This window comes from Lissotriton vulgaris, chromosome 3_1, assembly GCF_964263255.1.
Source record: "Lissotriton vulgaris chromosome 3_1, aLisVul1.2, whole genome shotgun sequence".
Taxonomy (NCBI): Eukaryota; Metazoa; Chordata; class Amphibia; order Caudata; family Salamandridae; genus Lissotriton; species Lissotriton vulgaris.
Genome location: NC_141689.1, coordinates 1,381,430,374 through 1,381,453,437, shown reverse-complemented (window position 1 = coordinate 1,381,453,437; position 23,064 = coordinate 1,381,430,374). Strand labels below are relative to the sequence as shown.

Here is a 23,064-nt window from a genome sequence, read left to right as displayed (position 1 = left end):
GTTCCAAATCGTGCCACAGATTGCAAACTTGACTTTTTTTTTAACCCATGTACTCTCACTGTTTCCGTTAAAAGAACAGAAAGAAGACCAATGATTCCACCTCAAGTTCAGAAAGATCGGAATACTCAACTCACAAAGAAGCTGGGTGAAAGTCCAAACAGTATGTATCAACCCGAGGGAAATAAACTTTCATTTTCCATTCTTTAGGTAGTGTTTGTTTTTTAAATGTAATCGTTTTGAAGTTTATTAACAACATTAAACGAAAGACATGATTTGCGGCAAACGACAATGTCTGTATTGTTCTTGCAGTGTAATCAGTACACATCTTTCGAAACTTTGGTACGGAGAAGTACATCACAGGAGGTGAGAGTTAAACTACTGTTGAAAAATGAGCCTCCAGTTTCAAGAAGCAATATATCTTTTCAATACGGTGCCCATCTGGTGCCCCGCATATCCCTCGCCCAGGAAATCAGTAGTCCCCCCCCCCCCCCCCCCCCCCGTTGTCCATCTGTAGAACTCCTATTCCCCCTCCTTCCCCGTTAGCTTTACACGTTCCCCTTGACCATTGAGCTACCTGGATAGATGTTCCATCAACAACGTTTGATGGTTGTCCTGAGAGCCCATGAATTCATCATTTATATCCTCCCACATCCGAGGTCCTGATACACATTTCATACAACCTCCCCAGCTGGATCCTCCTTAGTTCGACCACAGCCCTTTCACGCAAGTCTGTTCTCCAGGATGAATGCGGGGTGTAGCAGAGGCTAGCCAATGATTGGCTAGCCTTCTCTTTGCAAGAAATAGCCCCAGGTTTGCAAGCCCATACAACATTTATGCCCTGCTTTGATGGATGTATTAACCCCAATAAGCACTGTTTAATGGTCACATCACACCGTCACCCCCTTGAGCCTCTACACCACTGCGGGCCATTAGGGAACCAATCTCTGGTATAGCTTAGATCCAGCTTTCTTTGGGTAGTTAAATCCATTTAATATGTTTGACCATTCTTCTTTATAAGTTAAACACATGAATTTTGGAGATACTCTGAGCAGCCGTTTTCCTCAGCATCCATATAAAACGTTGTTTTCCTATGTTCCACAGGTGGCTAATACTAATGGATGTAGTCATTTAAATGACAGTTTCATCCCGGGGACATAAATTTGAGGTTTACCAAAGGGTGCAACAATTGACCATATCTTCTTCTTTGCGCCACTCTTGCTGCCTCTTCATTACATGTCAGGGTAGCACCAGTAACGGGAAGTAAAGTGGGTACTGAAGTAGCATCACTGTTAACCTGGTATGTCCCATTAGAAACATTTAGGCTGCTGAAGAGGTAAGGGTAAGATTATGAAAAGAAAATCCATCTTTTGTTACTCTGCTCACCATCAACAGCCTCCTTCTGATCGCTGCTAAAGAGCACATTCTCGTAAATTACGAGAGGTGGACTGTTTCTTCCTCTCTCGTGTCTGGATGAATGCAAATTATCACCAGAGTAACTAGTATCAGTGAGTTACTGAGCCATGTGTTAGTGTAGGTCTCCCACCTTTCTTGATCTCCAGGACTCCTATGCTTCAGGTAAACTAGAAAAAAGTATCCTACTGTTAAGGACTCATTTTCTTCTCTTGCACCTGTGTCATTGTGGACAATGCTGGATTTTGGGGGGGAGAAAGGTGAAGAGTTCTCCAGTTCTATCAACCCCTGTATTGTAACAGAGCTGTATTCATTCTTGCATTATGTATCTTATTTTGGTGCTACAGGTCTGCTGCCCCTGCATTTTCTCTCCATTGTCTCGAAACCTTTTGGGGGGGTTCAGATGGTTCAGGGCTATTTTAGCTACATCTGTGCTTATGGGTGCTGTACTCTTGCATATGAAGTGCATTGACAACAGTAGCCTATACAGGTGTTTGTGCATCGCCACTGAGTATTTGGACCTGTGTCGGAACCTTTCGGACACACCTGGCTTTACAGGATGCACTGAACAAATAAAGCATTACCTTCACATTGTGGTTGCACTTGGCATATGAAATTGTCTGAGGAAGTTCATTTCAACCTTGACGTTTGAAGTCTAAGCATGACCTACTGAAGTTATAGCTGGTGCATATGAGGCTATTCCTATGTATTTGAGGTGTCCCTCTTTCATGTCACAGGTGTAAGAATCCATGGCAATATCTGCTTGTTAACTAACATTGTAATGTAACTGACCGCTTTTTATTATTTATATCATGTCTGTGTGGCCGTTTGTGTGACTATGTATGGCGATGCCTGTGTTGGTGGGTGTATTTGTGAAGCGCAGTCCATGTATTCTAATGGCTTTGTGTGTGGTGGTGCCGCTGTTGGGAAGTGAGGGTGGTTGTTGGTGTACATCACCCTGTTGTACTGGAAGCTGTGTTTTTGTACCCCCGTCCCAGTTTGTTTTTGTCTCTGTGCATCAGTGTTAGTGTTGTTCTCCTGCACTAGTATGTTGTGTGATTTGCTCGTTCCCCAATGCCTTTTAGTTGATATGCTGCAGGATATGTGTCCCAATTTGTATGCATTGTTTTGTTCTGGTGTTTGTATGGCACCCTCTCACAATAGGTCTCCCTGTGTGTGTGTGTGTGTGTGTGTGTGTGTTTTGTGCTTCTATATGTCTGTTGTTCCATAGGAGTTTGTTGTCCTGTGGTACTGTGTGTACAATGTCCTGAGGGGGTAATGAAGTTTTGATGTGTGTGCATGTCTGTTCCACCCTTCCCTTACTTGGGCTCCGGTGTGTGTGCTCTTTAATATGTTTTGGTGGGAATAGTCTTGCATTTGCCACACTTTCCAGGACCTTGGTATGCAAATATCATTTTTCACTTAATGATATTATTCCTTTGTACTCCGTGGAGGACATTCTTTTCACTAGGTGTTTGAATTTTGTATGCAATCTTACATTCCACTAGGTCATTAATAGGCACAGTGCAGCTTGCCAAGTGTTGTGGTCAGCAAAGCTTTCAACCCACTGTTTAAGGCACCCTTCATTCCTAAATCTGTATGCTCTAAGAGGAAAAGTTCATAAAGGCAAGTTAACTTATGCACCCCCTGAAAACCTTTTTTCTCCAAATGCCATTCTGAGATATGTTAGTGTGGCATATGTTGCCATAGCACTACATGTATTAATTAGGTTACAATAATGTCCTTCACAAAGTATTGGAGATTTGTTCCATGTTTGCAAAGTTGGCATATGTTATATGAACAATATTTGATATAACCATTCAAGGCTTCAAAGCTCTTAAGTCATCGACTGCAGGTCATTCGACCTTAGTGATGGGAAATTTCCTGAAATTCAACATTTAAAAAAGATATGCTTTTAAGTCTACATTTTGTAGGCCCACGATCGGTGCCTGTGGTTGTCACAGGGGAGTAGCTGCCTATTTCCTCTTCAGAAGGTTCATTGTGTTGCGGAAAACCGCACATGCTTGGCATTGGTCTTTACCAATCTAGAGAAGGTCCCCTGGACCTTCTTTGACTTTTGTTTTTCAGTGATCCCCACTAGTCATCTCTGACTGCATCCAAATCGGTCCTGTTCATTGGGGCTCTTTGGAAACTCTGCTTTTTCTTCAACTAGAAGTAACCTCTGCCTTACAGGGCACTGTTGCTTCCTACCTTGTCTGCTAGTACTAGGTGTGTGGTTTCAAAGGCTTATGGGTCTCCAGCCTGCAACATGGGGATAATCCTACATGTGCAGCTCAGGACGTGATTGGGACCAGATTTTGGCCCCTTGGGTCAAAATGTTCCATGTCAGCAGTGGTACTTATCCAAGTCAGTAGTAGTTGGATCATCCTTTCAACCTTCTTTAATTGCTTCCCTTCTACCACCAAGAGACTCACTTAGAACTGGAAGTTAGCCTAAAATTCCATAAAAATTCTACAACGAAATGGAACGTGACTTGTTCCCACCCCTTTTTTCACTGGTTTCCAACCTAAGTAGAATACCACATTCTGGTGTTGGAACAGGCCCACCCCCAGAGCCCTCTGTTTTTCTGGACTTTTGAGTCCATCCTAATACATTGTGCATCCTGTGAGTCAATCTAGTTTGTCAAGACATCGCATGCCAGGCTGGCTGAGTTGTCCACGGTTGTCCCATATGAATTAATAATCTCAAACTGCAAACCCCTCAACAAAGAACTATTTAGCCCTTCCCTCCCGAAATGCTTAAACTTTTTATAAATCCTAATAATCCACTACTTCATTTAGTGGATAATTGTTCTAATGCCACCATGTTATTATGGTCGCGTGTTTCTCCAGTATTGGGGTGTCTTTCATAGATTCACATGCTTTAATATTCCCCATTGTCTAAGTGGGAGCCCCACGGTAAATAAAATAGCAATAAAACCAATAATATATGTATATAAAAGCATAATTACATACATTCCAAAACAATAAATACTTTAAAGTACCAAGGTTAGCATCAACACGTAGGAATACATTAGAAGAAAAAGAACACTTTTATAGCATATCCATGTCATTATGTTAGTCCAAACTACAGCCAATCCGGTGCAAGCACCCCTCTAGAAGCTTCTCCTCAGAGGCTCAGGCCCTCTGATTTTCTACCGCACGTCGTGTAAAGGGAGTCTCCCTGAGTTCTGCTCAGTTTTCAACTTCTTTCTGGATTTCTACAGTTTTCTGGGATGTCTTCAAGTAAGAAGTCTGTTTCGACCATGTGCTTCTTGTGGGAAATTGCGGCTCTTCTCAGAGAACCCTCACAAGAAGTGTATTTACTGCCTCTACCCTGAGCATGAGGTAGGAAAATGTAAAATTTGCATGACTTTCTCAACCAAAACCCTTAAGGACAGGGAAGGGCGTCTCCTCCTGTGGTTGTAGAGGTTGAAGGATAAGGATTCACCTCTTTCTGATGCAGAAAGTCTTGCGTCAGGTGTGTCTAGAGCCACTTCTAAACGTAGCAGTGTGCAGGATTTGCCATCTCCTTTCCTAAAGAAGAGGAAACTTCAACTCCAGAAGGCTCCTGCTGTGTCTCCACCTCCTATTGCTATACCTACTCCCTCGAGATCTGACTCTCCGGCGTCCACGGCTCCTTCTACGCATGTTTCCACTAAAAAACGGGCTAAATCGTCGACTGGAGCATCGACGGTCGGTCCGACGACAAAATCTGCTGTCTCCAGGTCTCGGAAGACGACTTTTGCCAGCGTGTCGTCGTCGACGGCTGCTGCGTCGACGTAGTCTGTGTCGACGATGTGTGTGAGCTTCAAATCTGTCTCGTCGACGATTCCAATCTCCTCCTCAACGTCTAAAAAGGGAGTCTCGTCGACGCTTGCTGTGAAGAGCCTCTTCGTCGGCGGGTGCTTCGTCAACGACGGCTCCATCGACTGCTGTGGCAGCGGCGGTGGCTCCGTCGACGGTGGCTCCATCGGTGGTTCCATCGTCCATCGGTGGCTTCGTCGACTGCTGTTGTCTTGCCGTCAACGGCTTAGGCGACGGTGGGTGTCCCGTCGACGGTGTTACTGTCGTCGATGTCTACCTTTGCATCATTGCCTCTGGTGCCAATTTCTTCATCCGGTTCTGGGGCTCCTGCTGTTTACCCTCTGCACCAACGTCGACATGTGCCTTTGGATCAGCTTCCGATTCCACGTCACTCTCAGCCTCCATCACCTCTTTTTGCCATGGGTGTTTGCGGAACCAAGTCCTAATAGCTGTTCCATGATAACGCTATACCATATACTCTTAAGTGCATTATGAACCTCGCAGTCAAATGCTAACTTTGGCATAGCATTATCAAAACATGTCGAGTAAGGTGCCATACGAATTGGAATACTACCCCCTCGCCAATTCTGGCGACGGGGGTAGCATTCTACCCTTCTAGAGGGACACGACATGTATGTAACTGTGAACCCCGGTTAAAGTTAACTCGAGCCTCAGCATCACAAAATGGATGCTGCCACCACAGACACAAGTCTGACCTCCTGCTGCTGGGAGTCCTTCCAGCGAGGGAGGCTCGGACAAAGGGTTTCCTGCCTTGGGAGGTGCTAGCACCACCCCAGACAGGATTTTGTGTATTAGGTAGGACAGGGCTGAAAGGAATGAGACATGCCTGGGGCACGCAAGGTGTCCCTGTGCATACACCGGTCAGAACCAGTTCCTGGGGCACTCCAGCCCCAGAGCTGGCGCAAGACCGGACAGAGGAAAGGGGGCGTAACCACCCCCCTACCTGGTCCCACCCAGAGGAGGGACCTAGTCGTAGTGCAGCCCCCTTTAGCTGAATAAAGGTAGGAGCTGGTCCCATTCCCCTTTAGATTAATCTTGACAACTTCCACGAAGAACTCTTGACCTTCGACCTCCTGAACATCAGAAGACTGAAGAATCTCCCCTATGGTCAGGGAGTGACCATCCTGCTTCGCAGGCACCATCAAGCTCTTGTGCGGTTTGCTGCAAGTCCTTCCTTCCTGGAACCCGACGACCCAGCTCGACGAGACCCGGACCTCCAGACTCCTCTGACCTCTACCCACATCCACAGCACAGCTGAGACCCGTGGGTGCGACGAGCAACTTGGAGACGGCCATCTTGAGAAACCTGCACAGCGCTTGCAGCACGACCGCCGAGGGATCCTCGAGTGAGTGCATTGGGGTCTGAGAAGCCCCACACCGACGCAGCTCCTGCACCAAAGATCAGCCCCCCAGCATCCACGAGATCTGCGTGGGGCCCTTTTGCCTGGTTGCTGCTTGTACTGTTGTCTGGTCACTTGCCGGCTGGCTCGTGACCTCTGAGACGACGACCCGAAGAATCCAACACTGCTGGTCTGGTCCCCCAGACTGGCGCTTGCTTCCTTGTAAACGAGATGCACCCCGGACCCTCCTGGTCCGCACCAGACGCCATCTTTGTTTCACCGCGTGGCTTGCACTTGCCAAGGCCTGTTGACCAGATCGACGATCCAACACCGCCATCAGCAGCAGACTACGTGGGACAGCTCGTGCCTCCAGCCTGGTCGTGAAGAACAGCTCCTGGTCCGCGCAGCTACAGAGAGAAGCGACCCTTCCTCCACCTGAACGCGGCGACAGCATCTGGTTCCCTCCTGGTTCCAGCACCATCACTGGCTAGTGGCCGAGACTCTGTCCCCTTCCCTTTCAGGACTCCTTCTTCTAAGTTCCATTCTTGGAACCACCGGACTCCTCCATCTGGCTGCCTGCCAGCAACTTCTTGTTTCAGGCATCACCGGGATCAACTGAGCAAACCAGACACCACTTCAGCCCTATGCACCCGCAGCCTGTGGGTTAGGTAACTAAAGCTTCTAGGTGCTGAAGGTAGTGTTCACTATCCTAGTGTTCAGGTCCACTGTTGTTTTCCCTCCATCCAGCCGGGTTCGTCCGGAATCCGTAACTTTGTAAACTGCAACATCCATAGATGTTGGTATGCATCCCGCGTGAGAGTTTCCACTCTGCACGTGAGTCCCGTGGGCCTCCTGCTCCTTACTTACCTAGTTTGTAACGTATGCCCAGCGATCCTTTCCTCGCATTCCATTGTATTGAGTATATGGTTTGTCGTGCCCCTAAGGCACTCGTGTAAATATTGTGCGAACTCGTATTTCCTTTTTAGTATTGTCATGTGCTTAGCCCTCTGACCTCATAAAGAGTTCAGAGGTGTATGTTAGTTAATAAATATCTGTTTATTTTCATAACAACCTGTGTGGTGTCCTTTCACTTGGTATTCAAGGGGTTATATGTGGTAAAACCGCTGGCTTCACATGCCATTCAGAGTTTAGCCTAAAGACTGCTTTTGTCCACGCTACTAGGATAGCTGGTCTATAAGGTTGACTTTACAACCAATCACCATAAGGGTTGTTTGGACTGATACAAGGTGATCACTAGAACTAGTGAGCATCATATATCAGGCCAACTTCTCACATTGGTGCCAGCGGTGGGATTTGAGCTTGCTGTTGTTTTTACCACATATAATCTTGAGATATCATTTGAAAGATCACATAAGGTACCATAGGTACATATAACAAGCTTAGAAATACTCTGAGTTCTACTGAACCAGCTGTTGTAGTAGAAAGGGAGTAGCACACCCTGACTACAACTCTTAGCAAGGGATCAGTAGGTAAACCCATAGTGTAGGTATGTGCACCACTTACACCTCACTAGAAAAGCATGTCTACCACAGGAGGGAACACAGAGGCCCCCCTTGTGGTTGATGACCCTCCACAGGTCACTTCCAGATATGCAGCCCTTAGTTTCCAGGAGATGAGACAATTGTGTACCTCCAGGAAACTAAAACCGGGTTCTAACCCTACCACTCCTTTTCTGATAGGTCTCTTAGAGACATATGATGCCAGAAGGGCTTCTAACACAGGCCCCTCTAATCCAGATGGGAGCATGCCTCGCTTAGAGGGAACCCTTGGTGATCCTGACCTCAACCTCCATGGAGCAGAAAGTGAAGAGGAATTATCTGGGGATGAGGCAGACAAAGGTCCAGTAGTAGTCAGTAGGCTCACCAGGACCAACTTAAGCATACATGAGAATGGAACTGAGGGACCCCCGGGCCCATCCTAAGGCAGGCTTAACCTTGGGAATAGACGAGTTAGGTCTCACTCCAGAGGCTCTAACAGATCTATTCACACCCATGTCTCTCAGGTATTTTCTCAGAGAGGGGTGACATCCCCTCAGAGAAGAGAGCATGAAGCTAAGATGAGGGACGTCAATCTGAGGATTTAGAGGGAAGAACTTGCCCTTGCCAAAGAAAGACTTGCCTTTGCCAGAGAGCAGAAATTGAGTGGGGCAGACCCCACTGGTGGCAGCATTATCATTAGAGATAAAGACAGGAGTTTTGATACTAGACACCTGAGTAAAATAGTGCCCCCCTTTTAAACAAGGGAATGACATCCACAAATGGATGACTGCTTTGGAGAGGGCCTGCACTGTCCAGTGCATCCCCCAGAGTCAGTGGGCAGCTATACTGTGGCTCTCCTTTGAAGGTAAAGGTAGAGATAAGCTCCTCACTACTAGAGCTGAGGATGCTAACAATTACCAAGTCCTGAAGAATACACCGATTGATGGGTTTGGCTTAACAACTGAGCAGTACAGGCTGCTGTTCAGAGACACCCAGAAAATTCAGTCTCCGGATTGGGCTGACTTTGTTGATTGTGCCACTTAGGCTTTTGAAGGCTGGTTACTGGGAAGTAAAGTTACTGATTACACAGGATTTGATAATCTAATTATGAGAGAACAAATCTTAAGTAATTGTCAAAATCAGTTGTTGCATCAGCACCTTATTGACTCAGATCTGACCCCTCCCCAAGAATTGGGAAAGAAGGCAGACAGATGGGTCAGGACAAGGGTCAAGCAGCAGAACCAGAACCAGGGTGGTGGCCAGAAGAAAGCAGAACAGAAGGGTAATTAGAACAAACAAAATGACCAGAAGTCTTCAACAGGGCCCCAACAATCTAAGGAGGGTGGGTCCCAGAATTCCCAAAAGAAGAATAATGGTCAGAAGAAACCATGGTGCCAATACTGTAAAAGTAATACTCACTGGTTTAGTGCGTGCACCAAGAAAGGCCCAGCTCCTACCACTACTGCCCCTAAGGCACCTGCAACCCCTAGTTCAGTTAGTAGTGGTAGTGTTCCCCAAAAAGCTATAGTGGGGTTGACATTGGTTTCTGAGGCAGGCTCTGACCTAGTCAGAGTACCTACCCAGGCTGTTCTTGTTTGTACTGGGGACATGGATTTGACCCCTACAATAAGTCCCAGTACTCTGGGCAAGTACAGGCAAACGCCTTTGATCAATGGGGAAATGGCTCAGGCCTACAGGGACACCTGTGTCAGTGTCACTATGGTGACACCAGCATTTGTGGACCCTGAACAGGTAATACTAGGTTTAGACTACCTAGTGACCACTGCTAGCAATGTCACTACCAACCATAGTATGGCACTTGTTAATTTCTCCTGGGGAGGGGTAAATGGCCTCAAAAGGGTTGTTGTTAGTTCAGACCTCCCAGTGGACTGTCTTTTGGGCAATGATTTGGAATCCTCCCTATGGTCAGATGTGGAGTATAGGACTCATGTGGAAATGTTAGGTTTGTCAGCACATGTCCTTGCTGTGACTAGATCACAGGCCAATAAATGCCCAGCTGAACTAGTGCTGGATCCTGGAACAATGGACCAGACACTAACCAAGAGTAAGAACAGTAGGGTTAAGGCAGTGCCTTCCCCCTTGCCTCAAGGTGAGGATCAGCTCTCACAGGAGACTGACCCAAAGACCCCCGAAGGAACTGTCCTAGAAGAACTTGAGCCTGAACAGGTTGAGTTTCTTGGGACAGGGGGACCTTCCAGGGCAGACTTGAGACCGGCACAATTAGACTGTTCATCTCTTGAACTCCTCAGACAGCAGGCTGCTGCTGAGGCTGCATTGAATGCCACAGGTGCCCATAAAGTGTATTGGGATGATGGACTCCTTTACTCTGAGGCAAGAGACCCCAAGCCTGGTGCTACCAGGAGGCTGGTCATCCCCTTGTCTCTGAGAGGTTTCCTTCTCACCTTGGCCCATGAAATTCCCCTTGCAGGTCACTTAGGCCAGAACAAGACTTGGGACAGGCTTGTCCCACACTTTCACTGGCTCCATATGTCTGAAGACACTAAAGAGTTTTGTCGCTCACGTGTCACCTGTCAAGCCAGTGGCAAATCAGGTGGCACAACAAAGGCCCCCCTTATACCACTACCTGTGCTGTGGGTACCCGTTGAAAGAGTGGGGATTGACATTGTTGAACCAATGGACCACCCAACAGCATCTGGACACAGATTTATACTGGTGGTAGTGGATCATGCCACCAGGTATCCAGAAGCTATTCCCCTTAGGACCACTACAGCTCCTGTTGTGGCCAGGGCCCTAATTGGAGTTTTCTCCAGAGTGGGGTTTCCTAAGGAGGTTGTCTCTGACAGAGGTGCAAACTTCATGTCAGGATACTTGACTGCTATGTGGAAGGAGTGTGGTGTCAACTACAAGGTCACCACTCCCTATCACCCACAGTGCAATGGGCTTGTTGAGAGGTTCAACAAGACCCTCAGAGGGATGATAAAAGGGTTACCTGAAAAGCTTAGGCGAAGATGGGACATCCTTTTACCCTGCCTTTTGTTTGCTTACAGAGAGGTCCCACAGAAGGGGGTTGGTTACAGCCCTTTTGAACTTCTCTTTGGGCACCCTGTAAGAGGACCCCTGTGTCTTGTGAAGGAAGGATAGGAGTTACCTCTCAAAAAGCCTAAACAGGACATAGTGGACTATGTACTTGGTCTCCGCTCCAGGATGGCAGAGTACATGGAGAAGGCATCTAAAAACCTTGAGGCCAGCCAAGAACGACAAAACGCTTGGCATGACCAAAATGCTGTCCTTACTGTTTACCAGCCTGGACAGAAGGTGTGGGTGTTGGAGCCAGTGGCCCCAGCAGCTCTCCAAGACAAATGGTCTGGACCCCATACTATAATTGAACAGAGGGAGAGGTCACCTACCTGGTAGACCTTGGAACTCCCAGGAGCCCTCACAGAGTACTTCATGTGAACTGGCTCAAGGCATTTGTCAACAGGGAAGACATGGGCTTGCTCATGGCTACAGATGAGGGACAGGAGGAACAGAGTGACCCTCTCCCAGACCTGCTCACTCAGAACCCTGATGATTGGTCAGTAGATGGTGTAGTCTTTTCTGACAGCCTCTCTGAGCATCAACAAGAGGATTGCAAACAGGTTCTTCAATCCTTTAGACAAATGTTCTCTCTGACACCCAGTCAGTCAAACTGGTGCACCCATGAGGTGGACACTGGTGACAGTCTGCCTATAAAGAGTAAAATCTACAGGCAACCTGACCACGTCAGGGACTGCATAAAGCAAGAAGTACAAAAGATGTTGGAATTAGGAGTCATTGAACCCTCAGAGAGCCCTTGGGCTAGCCCTGTAGTTCTAGTGCCTAAACCTCACACCCTGGATGGTAAGAGAGAGATGAGGTTTTGTGTAGACTACAGGGGTCTCAATGCTGTCACTAAGACAGATGCCCATCCAATGCAGTGAGCTAAAAAACGGCGATGGATCAAGCCCTGATCTTTGGACTGGGTAAGAGTGGTCTGCTTAATTCAGACACTCTGTTCATCACCACCCCCTTTTCTGAATCAATTTGTCCACCATAAGCGTGGAAGGGTATACTCAGATGTGAGTCCCTTGCTCATTGCACCATCAGGATTCAAGCAAGCCGGGCCGAAGACGGCTGAAATGCCAGAAACCGGTCCCCGGAAGCTTGTTTCCTTCCCAGTATAAGAATTGTCTTGGTAGTTTGGTTTGCCCTGTTCCCATCATGCACTGGGACAGGAACAGACTAATTTGCATGTAGCCAGGTTCTGAGCTGGGATGGTGCAGTGAGCTAAAAAACGGTGATGGATCAAGCCCTGATCTTTGGACTGGGTGAGAGTGGTCTGCTTAATTCAGACACTCTATTCATCACCACCCCCTTTTCTGAATCATTTTGTCCACCATAAGCGTGGAAGGGTATACTCAGATGTGAGTCCCTTGCTCATTGCACCATCAGGATTCAAGCAAGCCGGGCCGAAGACGGCTGAAATGCCAGAAACCGGTCCCCAGAAGCTTGTTTCCTTCCCAGTATAAGAATTGTCTTGGTAGTTTGGTTTGCCCTGTTCCCATCATGCACTGGGACAGGAACAGACTAATTTGCATGTAGCCAGGTTCTGAGCTGGGATGGTGCAGTGAGCTAAAAAACGGTGATGGATCAAGCCCTGATCTTTGGACTGGGTAAGAGTGGTCTGCTTAATTCAGACACTCTGTTCATCACCACCCCCTTTTCTGAATCATTTTGTCCACCATAAGCGTGGAAGGGTATACTCAGATGTGAGCCCCGTGCTCATTGCACCATTAGGATTCAAGCAAGCCGGGCCGAAGACGGCTGAAATGCCAGAAACCGGTCCCCGGAAGCTTGTTTCCTTCCCAGTATAAGAATTGGCTTGGTAGTTTGGTTTGCCCTGTTCCCATCATGCACTGGGACAGGAACAGACTAATTTGCATGTAGCCAGGTTCTGAGCTGGGGTGGTGCAGTGAGCTAAATAACGGTGATGGATCAAGCCCTGATCTTTGGACTGGGTAAGAGTGGTCTGCTTAATTCAGACACTCTGCTCATCACCACCCCCTTTTCTGAATCATCCAATACCAAGAGCAGATGAACTCATAGATAAATTGGCTTCTGCCAAATTCTTGAGTACATTTGACCTGACAGCTGGTTATTGGAAATCAGGTTAGCAGAGGATGCCAAGGCCAAGACAGCATTTTCTACCCCAGGAGGTCATTACCAGTTTGTGGTGATGCCCTTTGGTTTGAAAAATGCACCTGCCACTTTTCAAAGGTTGGTGAACCAAGTCCTCTCTGGGCTGGATGACTTCTGTGCAGCATATCTAGATGATATTGCTGTCTTTAGCTCCACCTGGGAGGATCATCTGATCCACCTGAGGAAAGTTTTGGAGGCCCTGCAAAAGGCAGGCCTCGCTATCAAGGCTACCAAGTGCCAGATAGGGCAGAGTCAAGTTGTATACTTGGGCCACCTTGTAGGTGGAGGCCAAGTTCAACCTTTGGAGAGCAAGATACAGGCCATAAAGGACTGGGCTCCTCCCACCACCCAGACAAAGGTCAGAGCTTTCTTGGGCCTGTCTGGTTACTATTGGAAATTTGTCAGAAATTATGGAACCATTGTGACTCCACTTAATGACCTGACAAGTAAGAAAATGCCAAAGAAAGTTCAGTGGACAGTTAGGTGTCAAAAGGCATTTGATGACCTAAAGCAGGCCATGTGCACTGCACCTATTCTCAAGACTACTCCAAACCTTTCATTGTCCAAACAGATGTTTCTGAGTTGGGTGTGGGAGCTGTTCTATCTCAACTGAATATTGATGGTCATGACCAGGCCTTTGCTGTGGTTTGGGCCCTGAAGAAGCTGAGGCCATACTTGTTTGGCACTCACTTAAAGATTCAGACCGACCATAAGCCCCTCTTATGGCTAAATCAAATGAAGGGTGAAAACCCCAAACTTCTTAGGTGGTCCATTTGCCTACAGGGGATGGACTTTACAGTGGAGCACAGACCAGGGACTGACCATGGCAATGCAGATGGTCTCTCCAGGTACTTCCACTTAGAACAAGAAGACTCACCTGGTCAAGGTTAGTTTAATGTCCCTAAGTTTGGGGGGGGGGGGGGTTATGTAGGAGAGTAGGGTCTGCAATCCTATGGTCACCCCCGATTTTTGCTTTTTGCTTTACTGGGTTACGACTTTCCCTTGCTGTGGGCCTGCTAATCAGACCCAATGCCTAGCTGTTCTCTCTATAAATTGACAAGCATGTACCTTAGGTGCATTTACCAATTTGTACTGGGCCACCATATCAGTCCCTGTACAGTGTACCATAGGTACCCAGGGCATAGGTGTACCCAGGGCCTACCAGGGGCTGAAGCATGTATTATGCCACCCCTGGCTGGCCATCTAAACAGACACAACTGGCTGCACGACAGCTGGGGCAAGGTGGTGTAATCACCCTTTGCTTTAGATATAGTATCCCTATATCTAACCCTAAAATGGACACATATATTCCTATCAGTCACTCCTATGGCAGGCCTTATCAATCCTGAAGGCAGAGTGATTGGAATAATGTGAGATGGTGCTCTGGCATGAGCTGAGCCCGTTTGCAGCTTGCGGAACCAAGTCCTAATAGCTGTTCCATGATAACGCTATACCATATACTCTTAAGTGCATTATGAACCTCGCGGTCAAATGCTAACTTTGGCATAGCATTATCAAAACATGTCGAGTAAGGTGTCATACGAATTGGAATACTACCCCCTCGCCAATTCTGGCGACGGGGGTAGCATTCCACCCTTCTAGAGGGACATGACATGTATGTAACTGTGAACCCCGGTTAAAGTTAACTCGAGCCTCAGCATCACAAAATGGATGCTGCCACCACAGACACAAGTCTGACCTCCTGCTGCTGTGAGTCCTTCCAGCGAGGGAGGCTCGGACAAAGGGTTTCCTGCCTAGGGAGGTGCTAGCACCACCCCAGACAGGATTTTGTGTATTAGGTAGGACAGGGCTGAAAGGAATGAGACATGCCTGGGGCACACAAGGTGTCCCTGTGCATACACCGGTCAGAACCAGTTCCTGGTGCACTCCAGCCCCAGAGCTGGCGCAAGACCGGACAAAGGAAAGGGGGTGTAACCATCCCCCTTCCTGGTCCCACCCAGAGGAGGGACCTAGTCGTAGTGCAGCCCCCTTTAGCTGAATAAAGGTAGGAGCTGGTCCCATTCCCCTTTAGATTAATCTTGACAACTTCCACGAAGAACTCTTGACCTTCGACCTCCTGAACATCAGAAGACTGAAGAATCTCCCCTATGGTCTGAGAGTGACCATCCTGCTTCGCAGGCACCATCAAGCGCTCGTGCGGTTTGCTGCAAGTCCTTCCTTCCTGGAACCCGACGACTCAGCTCGACGAGACCCAGACCTCCAGACTCCTCTGACCTCTACCCACATCCACAGCACAGCTGAGACCCGTGGGTGCGACGAGCAACTTGGAGATGGCCATCTTGAGAAACCTGCACAACGCTTCCAGCACGACCGCCGAGGGATCCTCGAGTGAGTGCATTGGGGTCTGAGAAGCCCCACACCGACGCAGCTCCTGCACCAAAGACCAGCCCCCCAGCATCCACGAGATCTGCGTTAGGCCCTTTTGCCTGGTTGCTGCTTGTACTGTTGTCTGGTCACTTGCCGGCTGGCTCGTGACCTCTGAGACGACGACCCGAAGAATCCAACACTGCTGGTCTGGTCCCCCAGACTGGCGCTTGCTTCCTTGTAAACGAGAAGCACCCCGGACCCCCTGGTCCGCACCAGACGCCATCTTTGTTTCACCGTGTGGCTTGCACTTGCCAAGGCCTGTTGACCAGATCGACGATCCAACACAGCCATCAGCAGCAGACTACGTGGGACAGCTCGTGCCTCCAGCCTGGTCGTGAAGAACAGCTCCTGGTCCGCGCAGCTACAGAGAGAAGCGACCCTTCCTCCACCTGAACGCAGCAACAGCATCTGGTTCCCTCCTGGTTCCAGCACCGTCACTGGCTAGTGACCGAGACTCTGTCCCCTTCCCTTTCAGGACTCCTCCTTCTAAGTTCCATCCTTGGAACCACGGACTCCTCCATCTGGCTGCCTGCCAGCAACTTCTTGTTTCAGGCATCACCGGGATCAACGCAGCAAACCAGACACCACTTCAGCCCTATGCACCCGCAGCCTGTGGGTTAGGTAACTAAAGCTTCTAGGTGCTGAAGGTAGTGTTCACTATCCTAGTGTTCAGGTCCACTGTTGTTTTCCCTCCATCCAGCCGGGTTCGTCCGGAATCCGTAACTTTGTAAACTGCAACATCCATAGACGTTGGTACGCATCCCACATGAGAGTTTCCACACTGCACGTGAGTTCAGTGGGCCTCCTGCTCCTTACTTACCTAGTTTGTAGCGTTTCCCAGCGATCCTCCAGCCTTTGGATCTCCTTACAGTATTTTCTTTCCTCGCATTCCATTGTATTGAGTATATGGTTTGTCGTGCCCCTAAGGCACTCGTGTAAATATTGTGCGAACTCGTATTTCCTTTTTAGTATTGTCATGTGCTTAGCCCTCTGACCTCATAAAGAGTTCAGAGGTGTATGTTAGTTATTAAATATCTGTTTATTTTCATAACAATCTGTGTGGTGTCCTTTCACTTGGTATTCAAGGGGTTATATGTGGTAAAACAGCTGGCTTCACATGCCATTCAGAGTTTAGCCTAAAGACTGCTTTTGTCCATGCTACTAGGATAGCTGGTCTATAAGGTTGACTTTAAACCAATCACCATAAGGGTTGTTTGGACTGATACAAGGTGATCACTAGAACTAGTGAGCATCATATATCAGGCCAACTTCTCACAATGGGTTCGGAGCAGGACTCTGGTACTGATGAGGAGGAAGATGATAGGTTCCGGGCAGCTCGAAGCCCTTCGGAGCTGGTCATTAAATGTCAGGACTATGAGGATTATCAGGAAGATCCTTACTTCCATGAGGAGGAACCTTCTGCTCAGGTTCCCATAGCACAAATACTGCTCTCCCTCATTTATAATCTCCAATACATGTTAGAGGATTATAATAGACGATTTCCACTGACTCACCAGGGGTCTCCTCAACCTAGGGTGCCTGCAACTACAGCAGATCCTCCCTCTACTACACTGCCAGAGCCAGCTGCGCCTTTTGCACCATCTACAACCTCTATTCAGGTCCATGCAACGGTTTGAGGATGATGACGTTCGCCCAAATCAGGAAGACGGCGAAGTTGATGATGATGGGAACATGACGGATTGGGACGATTATCAGATCCAGGCACTGTCTCCGCCACCTTTGGGTCTAGGGGATTCCCCTCCTGTGGATATAGCTGGTTTTCACCAACTTATGGAACGAGCAGTGCTGCGCTTTAAGCTTCCTATGGTTCTGAAGGATGAGGACTGTTTTCTTTATGATTTCAAGAGTCAACCTTTCAAACAGGTCTGGACAGTGCCCATAATTGACTTCATTTGGAACGAGGGTGCCAAACTGATGCAGATGCCAAATTCGATTTTTGCGCTTCTTCCTCGTTTGGAGAAGATATATAGGGTGCTCCAGGGTTCTCCAGCTTGCCTGGTAGCGCAGCCTAAACCCGATTCCGTGATCACCCAGGCCGCACAGCGCCGTTCCAGGAATCCGTCTTCTCCTATTACCGCTCCTCCTGACCGTGAGGGACGTCGTCTTGATGCCATTGGATGAAAATTTCCCACTATGGCTTATATCACTGTGAGGGCTGCAAATTCTCTGGCCATTCTGGGGCTGCTACGACCGCCGGATATGTCTTCTTTTATCGACCTCATTCCTGAGCTCTCCAGAGCAGAGGCTCTCAAGATTCTTCAGGAGGGAGAGCTTCATCTGAGATTATCGACTGCTCTATAGACATTGCGTGCACTGGTTTTCGTCAGCTTGCGGGGGCAGCCGTTTTACGTCATCGGGGCTGGCTTAATTCCACCTCTTTTCGCCAGGAGGTTCAGGCGAAAATCCTCGACAGACCCTATGATGGCAAATCGCTCTTTAGCCAGCATGTGGGCGACGCACTTCAAACCTTCAAAAAGGACACCAAAACGTCTCGTGCCCTAGGCACTTTGCAGTTTTGCAAGCAGCCTTTTCGTGGTGCGCGCGGACGCGGCACCTCCTCTTTAAGCAGCGGATCCAACCAGTACCGCTCCTACGGCCAAGGAAATCAGAGATATTCCTCACAGTCTCAGCAGTCCTATCGGCAACAGTCTACCAAGTCTTACAGAGGAAAGTCTTCCTACAGAGGCTCCGCTTCTAAGAAGCAATTACTTGCCTTCCCCGCTCAAAGTTGCAGGTCGAATCTCCTTTTTCTTTTCCAATTGGTCATCAATTACCTCGGACCGTTGGGTGCTGGACATTGTATCAAAAGGCCATGCTTTGGAGTTTGTCAAGTTCCCTCCAAACACTCCTCCAACTGGTCCACCTCCGGCTCACCTCGAGGAGCTCTTTCAACAAATTCGACTCATTATTCAGAAAGGTGTCATCGAAGTGGTTCCCAAGTCTCAGAAGGGGATGGGATTCTATTCCCGTTTTTTCCTCGTCCTCAAGAAGTCCGGCGAATGGCGTCCGATCCTCCACTTAAGAGCCCTGACCAAGTACCTGAAGTGCCAATCCTTCCGCATGCTCACGCTCGCGGAAATTCTCTGCCTACTTTTGAAGGACGACTTCATGACCATCATCGATCTCCAAGACGCTTATTTGCACGTGCCGATACTTCCAAAACACCAGAAGTACTTGCGCTTCCTGGTAGGGCGCAGACACTTTCAATTCAAGGTTCTGCCTTTAGGCCTTGGCTCTGCCCCTCGCGTCTTCACAAAAGTCCTGGCCCCGGTGGTGGCATATCTACGTTTGAAGGGCGTTCAAATCTTTCCCTACCTGGACGACTGGCTCTTCAAGTCGCAATCTCGCCATCAGGCGTCTCTGGACACTTGATTCTGTCAGACTCTATTCCACTCCCTCAGTCTCTCCATCAACACCGAGAAGTCTCAGGTCGATCCAGCTCCCTGCAGGACCTTTCTAGGCGCCACTCTGAATACTTCGCTGACGAAGGCATTCGTGTCTCACGAGCGTCAGCTGCGGATTCTACGCCTAGTTGCTCTCATCTGTTCAAAAGGGTCTGTTTCAGTTCGTGTATTGAAGTCTTTTCTTGGGATGGCGTCCTCCTGCATCTCCCTGATCCCAAATTGCAGGCTCATGAGTCGCCCAATTCAGGAGGAACTGGTCAAACAGTGGCGTCAGGTCACATGCTCTTTCAACTAACTTGTCCTGGTGACCGCTCTGATGAGGTCTGCTCTCCAATGGTGGGCTCAACTGTCAAACATCGCTGCGGTACTTCTTTCCTAACCATCGCTCCGGAACTCGTCCTTACCACGGATGCCTCCCTGGAAGGCTGGGGCGCACATCTTCAGGGGCTATCCATAAAGGGCAAGTGGACCCTGTCTCAACGTTCCTGGCACATCAACAGACTGGAGCTAATGGCCATTTTCCTGGCGCTCAAGTTGCATCAGCTGACTCTGGAGTTCATCTTTCGGCTGTGGGGTCGCCCGGACATGGATCTTTTTGCGAGCCCTGTGAACTGGAAATGCCAGTCTTATGCAAGCTGGCTTCCCCATCAAGGGTCATGCGGGAATACCCTTTTGATGGACTGGTGAAATCTATTTGCCTACACTTTTCCGCCGGATCCGCTGGTTCCTCGAGTGTTGTGGAAAATGCAGAGACAGCCGTGCCACATTCTCCTGATCGCTCCCAGATGGCCTTGACCCGCGTGGTTCTCGGAACTGCTGATTCTATCCCAGTGCGAACCCATCCTCCTTTGTTCTCGAGCGGATCTCCTCACAATGGACAAGGGTCAGATCTGTCATCCGGACCCCTCCTCTCAAATTATTGGCCTGGAACCTGTGCACCTTGAATTTGCCCACTTGAATATTTCGCCAGCATGTATAGACGTTCTTGCCAATGCGAGAGCTCCGTCCACAGTAAAGACTTGCAAGCTAAATTGGGAAAGGTTCTGTCACTGGTGTGCATCTGCCAACATCCATCCTGTGCTTTCCTCTCCTGCTTAGCTTCTGCTGTTCTTTCTGCAGTTGGCTCAATCAGGACTTTCCCACTCCACTTTGAATGTCTTCCTAGCGGCAATATCTTGTTTTCGGCAGCATGAGTCTTCCTCTCTCTACTCTTCCAGAGTCATTGGGCAGTTTTTCAAGGGGCTGTTCAGGATGTTCCCGGCCATTCGGCGTCCTCCTCCTACGTGGCATCTCAATGTTGTTTTGGCGCAATTCACAAAGGCGCCTTCTGAGCTCATCCACAAAGCGGATTTGAAATTTTTGACCTGGAAGGTGGCCCTTCTTGCTTTGACCTCCTCACGTCGCGTGAGTGATATCCATGCCTTTACCATTCAGCCTCCTTTCCTTCAATTCAAATCGGACTGTGTTGTACTTCGCACCAACCCGGCATTCATGCTTAAGGTGCCAACTGATTTTCACCTCAATGAACCTGTGTTCTTAAAGACTTTCTTCGCTAATCCCCAATCTCCGGCGGAGCAACGTTTGCATTCATTGGACGTTAAAAGATGCCTTAAATTCTACATCGACAGGACCGCGCCCTTTCGTAGGTCTGATCAACTGTTCGTTGCTTACGGACGCATGCACAAGGGACGTTCTGTTACCAAGCCAACTATTGCACATTGGATTTCCTCAACAATTTCATTCTGTCATCAGAAGGCCGGCAAGCCTCTTCAATCTACAGTGAGAGCTCATTCAACCAGGGCGTGTCATCCTCTACTGCCCTGTTTGCTGGTGTGCTGATTAACCAAATATGTTGAGCAGCCACATGGTCCATCAGACACACTTTCACAAAGAACTACTGCCTTGAGACGATCAACGAAGCTGATACAGCAGTGGGCCATGCGGTGCTTTGCAATTGTTTTAAATAAGGTGAGCCTCTTTACTTCCCTCCGCCTGTATGGTTTCTACTACTATCTGTCTGGCAGCTTTGTCATTTCATTATATTTTCATGCTAATGCACTGCTATTTTGTCTTGCGGCCATCTATTACTACTCACTATTCCATTCAAGCATGTGAATCTATGAAAGACACTTACCTGTAAACGGTGGTTCTCCAGTATTGGTGTCTTTCATAGATTCACATGCGACCCACCCACCTCACCTCAGAGGCTCGCTTCTCCTTCTAGACTGTTTTGTCACTCTTGTGCTACGAAAATCTCAGGGCCTGAGCCTCTGAGGAGAAGGTTCTAGAGGGGTGCTTGTGCCTGATTAGCTGTAGTTTGGACTAACATAATGACATGGATATGCTATAAAAGTGTTTTTTCTTCTAATGTATTCCTGTGTGTTAATGCTAACCTTGGTACTTATAAGTATTTATGGTTTTAGAATGTATGTAATTATGTTTTTATATACATATATTATTGGTTTTATTACTATTTTATTTACTGTGGGGCTCCCACTTCGACAACTGGGAATATTCAAGCATGTGAATCTAGGAAAGACACCAATACAGGAGAACCACAGTTTACAGGTGAGTAACAATTGTTCTTTTCTGCAATCCTGCAGTAATATTCCCAATACCCTAGCACGGAGATAGCCCTTCACAGTTCATAGTTCAAAGCTGGTTTTGAGCATTCATTCTTTGTGCCCTTGTGACATGATTTATGAGATCACTTACAACAGCAGTAAAAGCAATTCTTGCTACTCAGGCCGCTCTTTTCATGTTGTCCTGATGTACTTTAGACTTGCCTCTGAAATGCAGTTTCTGTTACTTGTGCAAAGTTATTCTTTACCCAGCTCTCCACAAAAATGTCTTCCTTAAGAACCCACTTTCATACCCACCATTCGGTTGTTGGAGCATTTGCATCTCTGTTGATCACATTTTGTGACTTCAGGTATTTCGCTGTGTATGTTTTCAATTTGCTTCAGATCTTTAGCTCTTCTTTCAGACAAGATATCTGTGATTGCTTGTTCTATTTTTAGTAATTGTATATAATCTGAGAACTGTTCGTTTGTTAAGAATGGCACAGTGGGTAACTTACACCAAAGAGTTTCGTCTGGCGAAACGGACTACTAACTCCTATGTGAAATTAATGAGACCCAAAATGGGACTTTCCATGGCCTTTGTAGTGTGAATCTGTTAAAGGTTCAAAAGTTGGATGTAATTTTGCCTCCTTGTTTGGATCCAGGACAGTTGTTTTTCCTCTCTGGTGTTTGGTGCTGCAGACTTCAGGGCTGAACATTATATCTGAAAGAAACCCGTAGTGATAGATTCCTTACCTTAGAATTACCCCCAGGTGTCAGACTGGATCCGGAAAGTTTTTCGTCAGCAGTACCCCTGCGTGTCGATAGGCGTAGTCATTGGCGCCTGGATGACATGACGCCTGGATGACATCGCTGGAGCTACTTAGATGCGCCTACGCGCACTGACGTCAGTTATTTTTCCACTCCAGCACGCACAGATCCGGGAAGAGCATGTACCCCCAGTAATTTTGTGACGGAGCTTCTTCGAGGCCTTTTACCTCATTTCTTCGAGTCGATCAGCTCCTGGTGTCGAAGGGATGCCCGGCTTCAAGAACTGTGGGGACTGTCACCGCATGATGTCGGTGACGGACCGACACTGTGTGTGTCTCTACTGCCTGGGGCGCGACCACAACTCCAGTCGTGCCCCGACTGCCATGGTGCCGAAAGTTGCTGGAAGTCTGGTAGTCTGCTCTGTGCCACTCAAGATCCCGGTCCCATTGGAGGTCGAGGGACTGATCGCGGAGCCGTCACCATTGTTCCTCAGGATCTAAGTCTTTACACTTGGGGTCAGGTAAGTCGAACATTCCAAGACGAAAGTTGAAGAAGCGCCGTCGCTCTTCAACTTCCCCTCGCCCGTCGCGGCTGAGGGTGTGGCCACCCCGCGGCTCCGGAGGAGCCTGCCACGTCGCCGCCCCC

General features: G+C 48.2%; 1 protein-coding gene across 1 annotated transcript in view; it reads left to right on the top strand.

Annotated features, from left to right (window-relative positions):
- The window catches only part of TDRD7 (tudor domain containing 7), a 1,355,384-nt gene that overhangs the window by 223,465 nt on the left and 1,108,855 nt on the right, over positions 1-23,064 (top strand). The window contains exon 5 of the mRNA XM_086961853.1: positions 75-160. Coding sequence (XP_086817979.1) covers positions 75-160 — 86 coding nt within the window. The remainder of the gene's footprint in view (positions 1-74; positions 161-23,064) is intronic.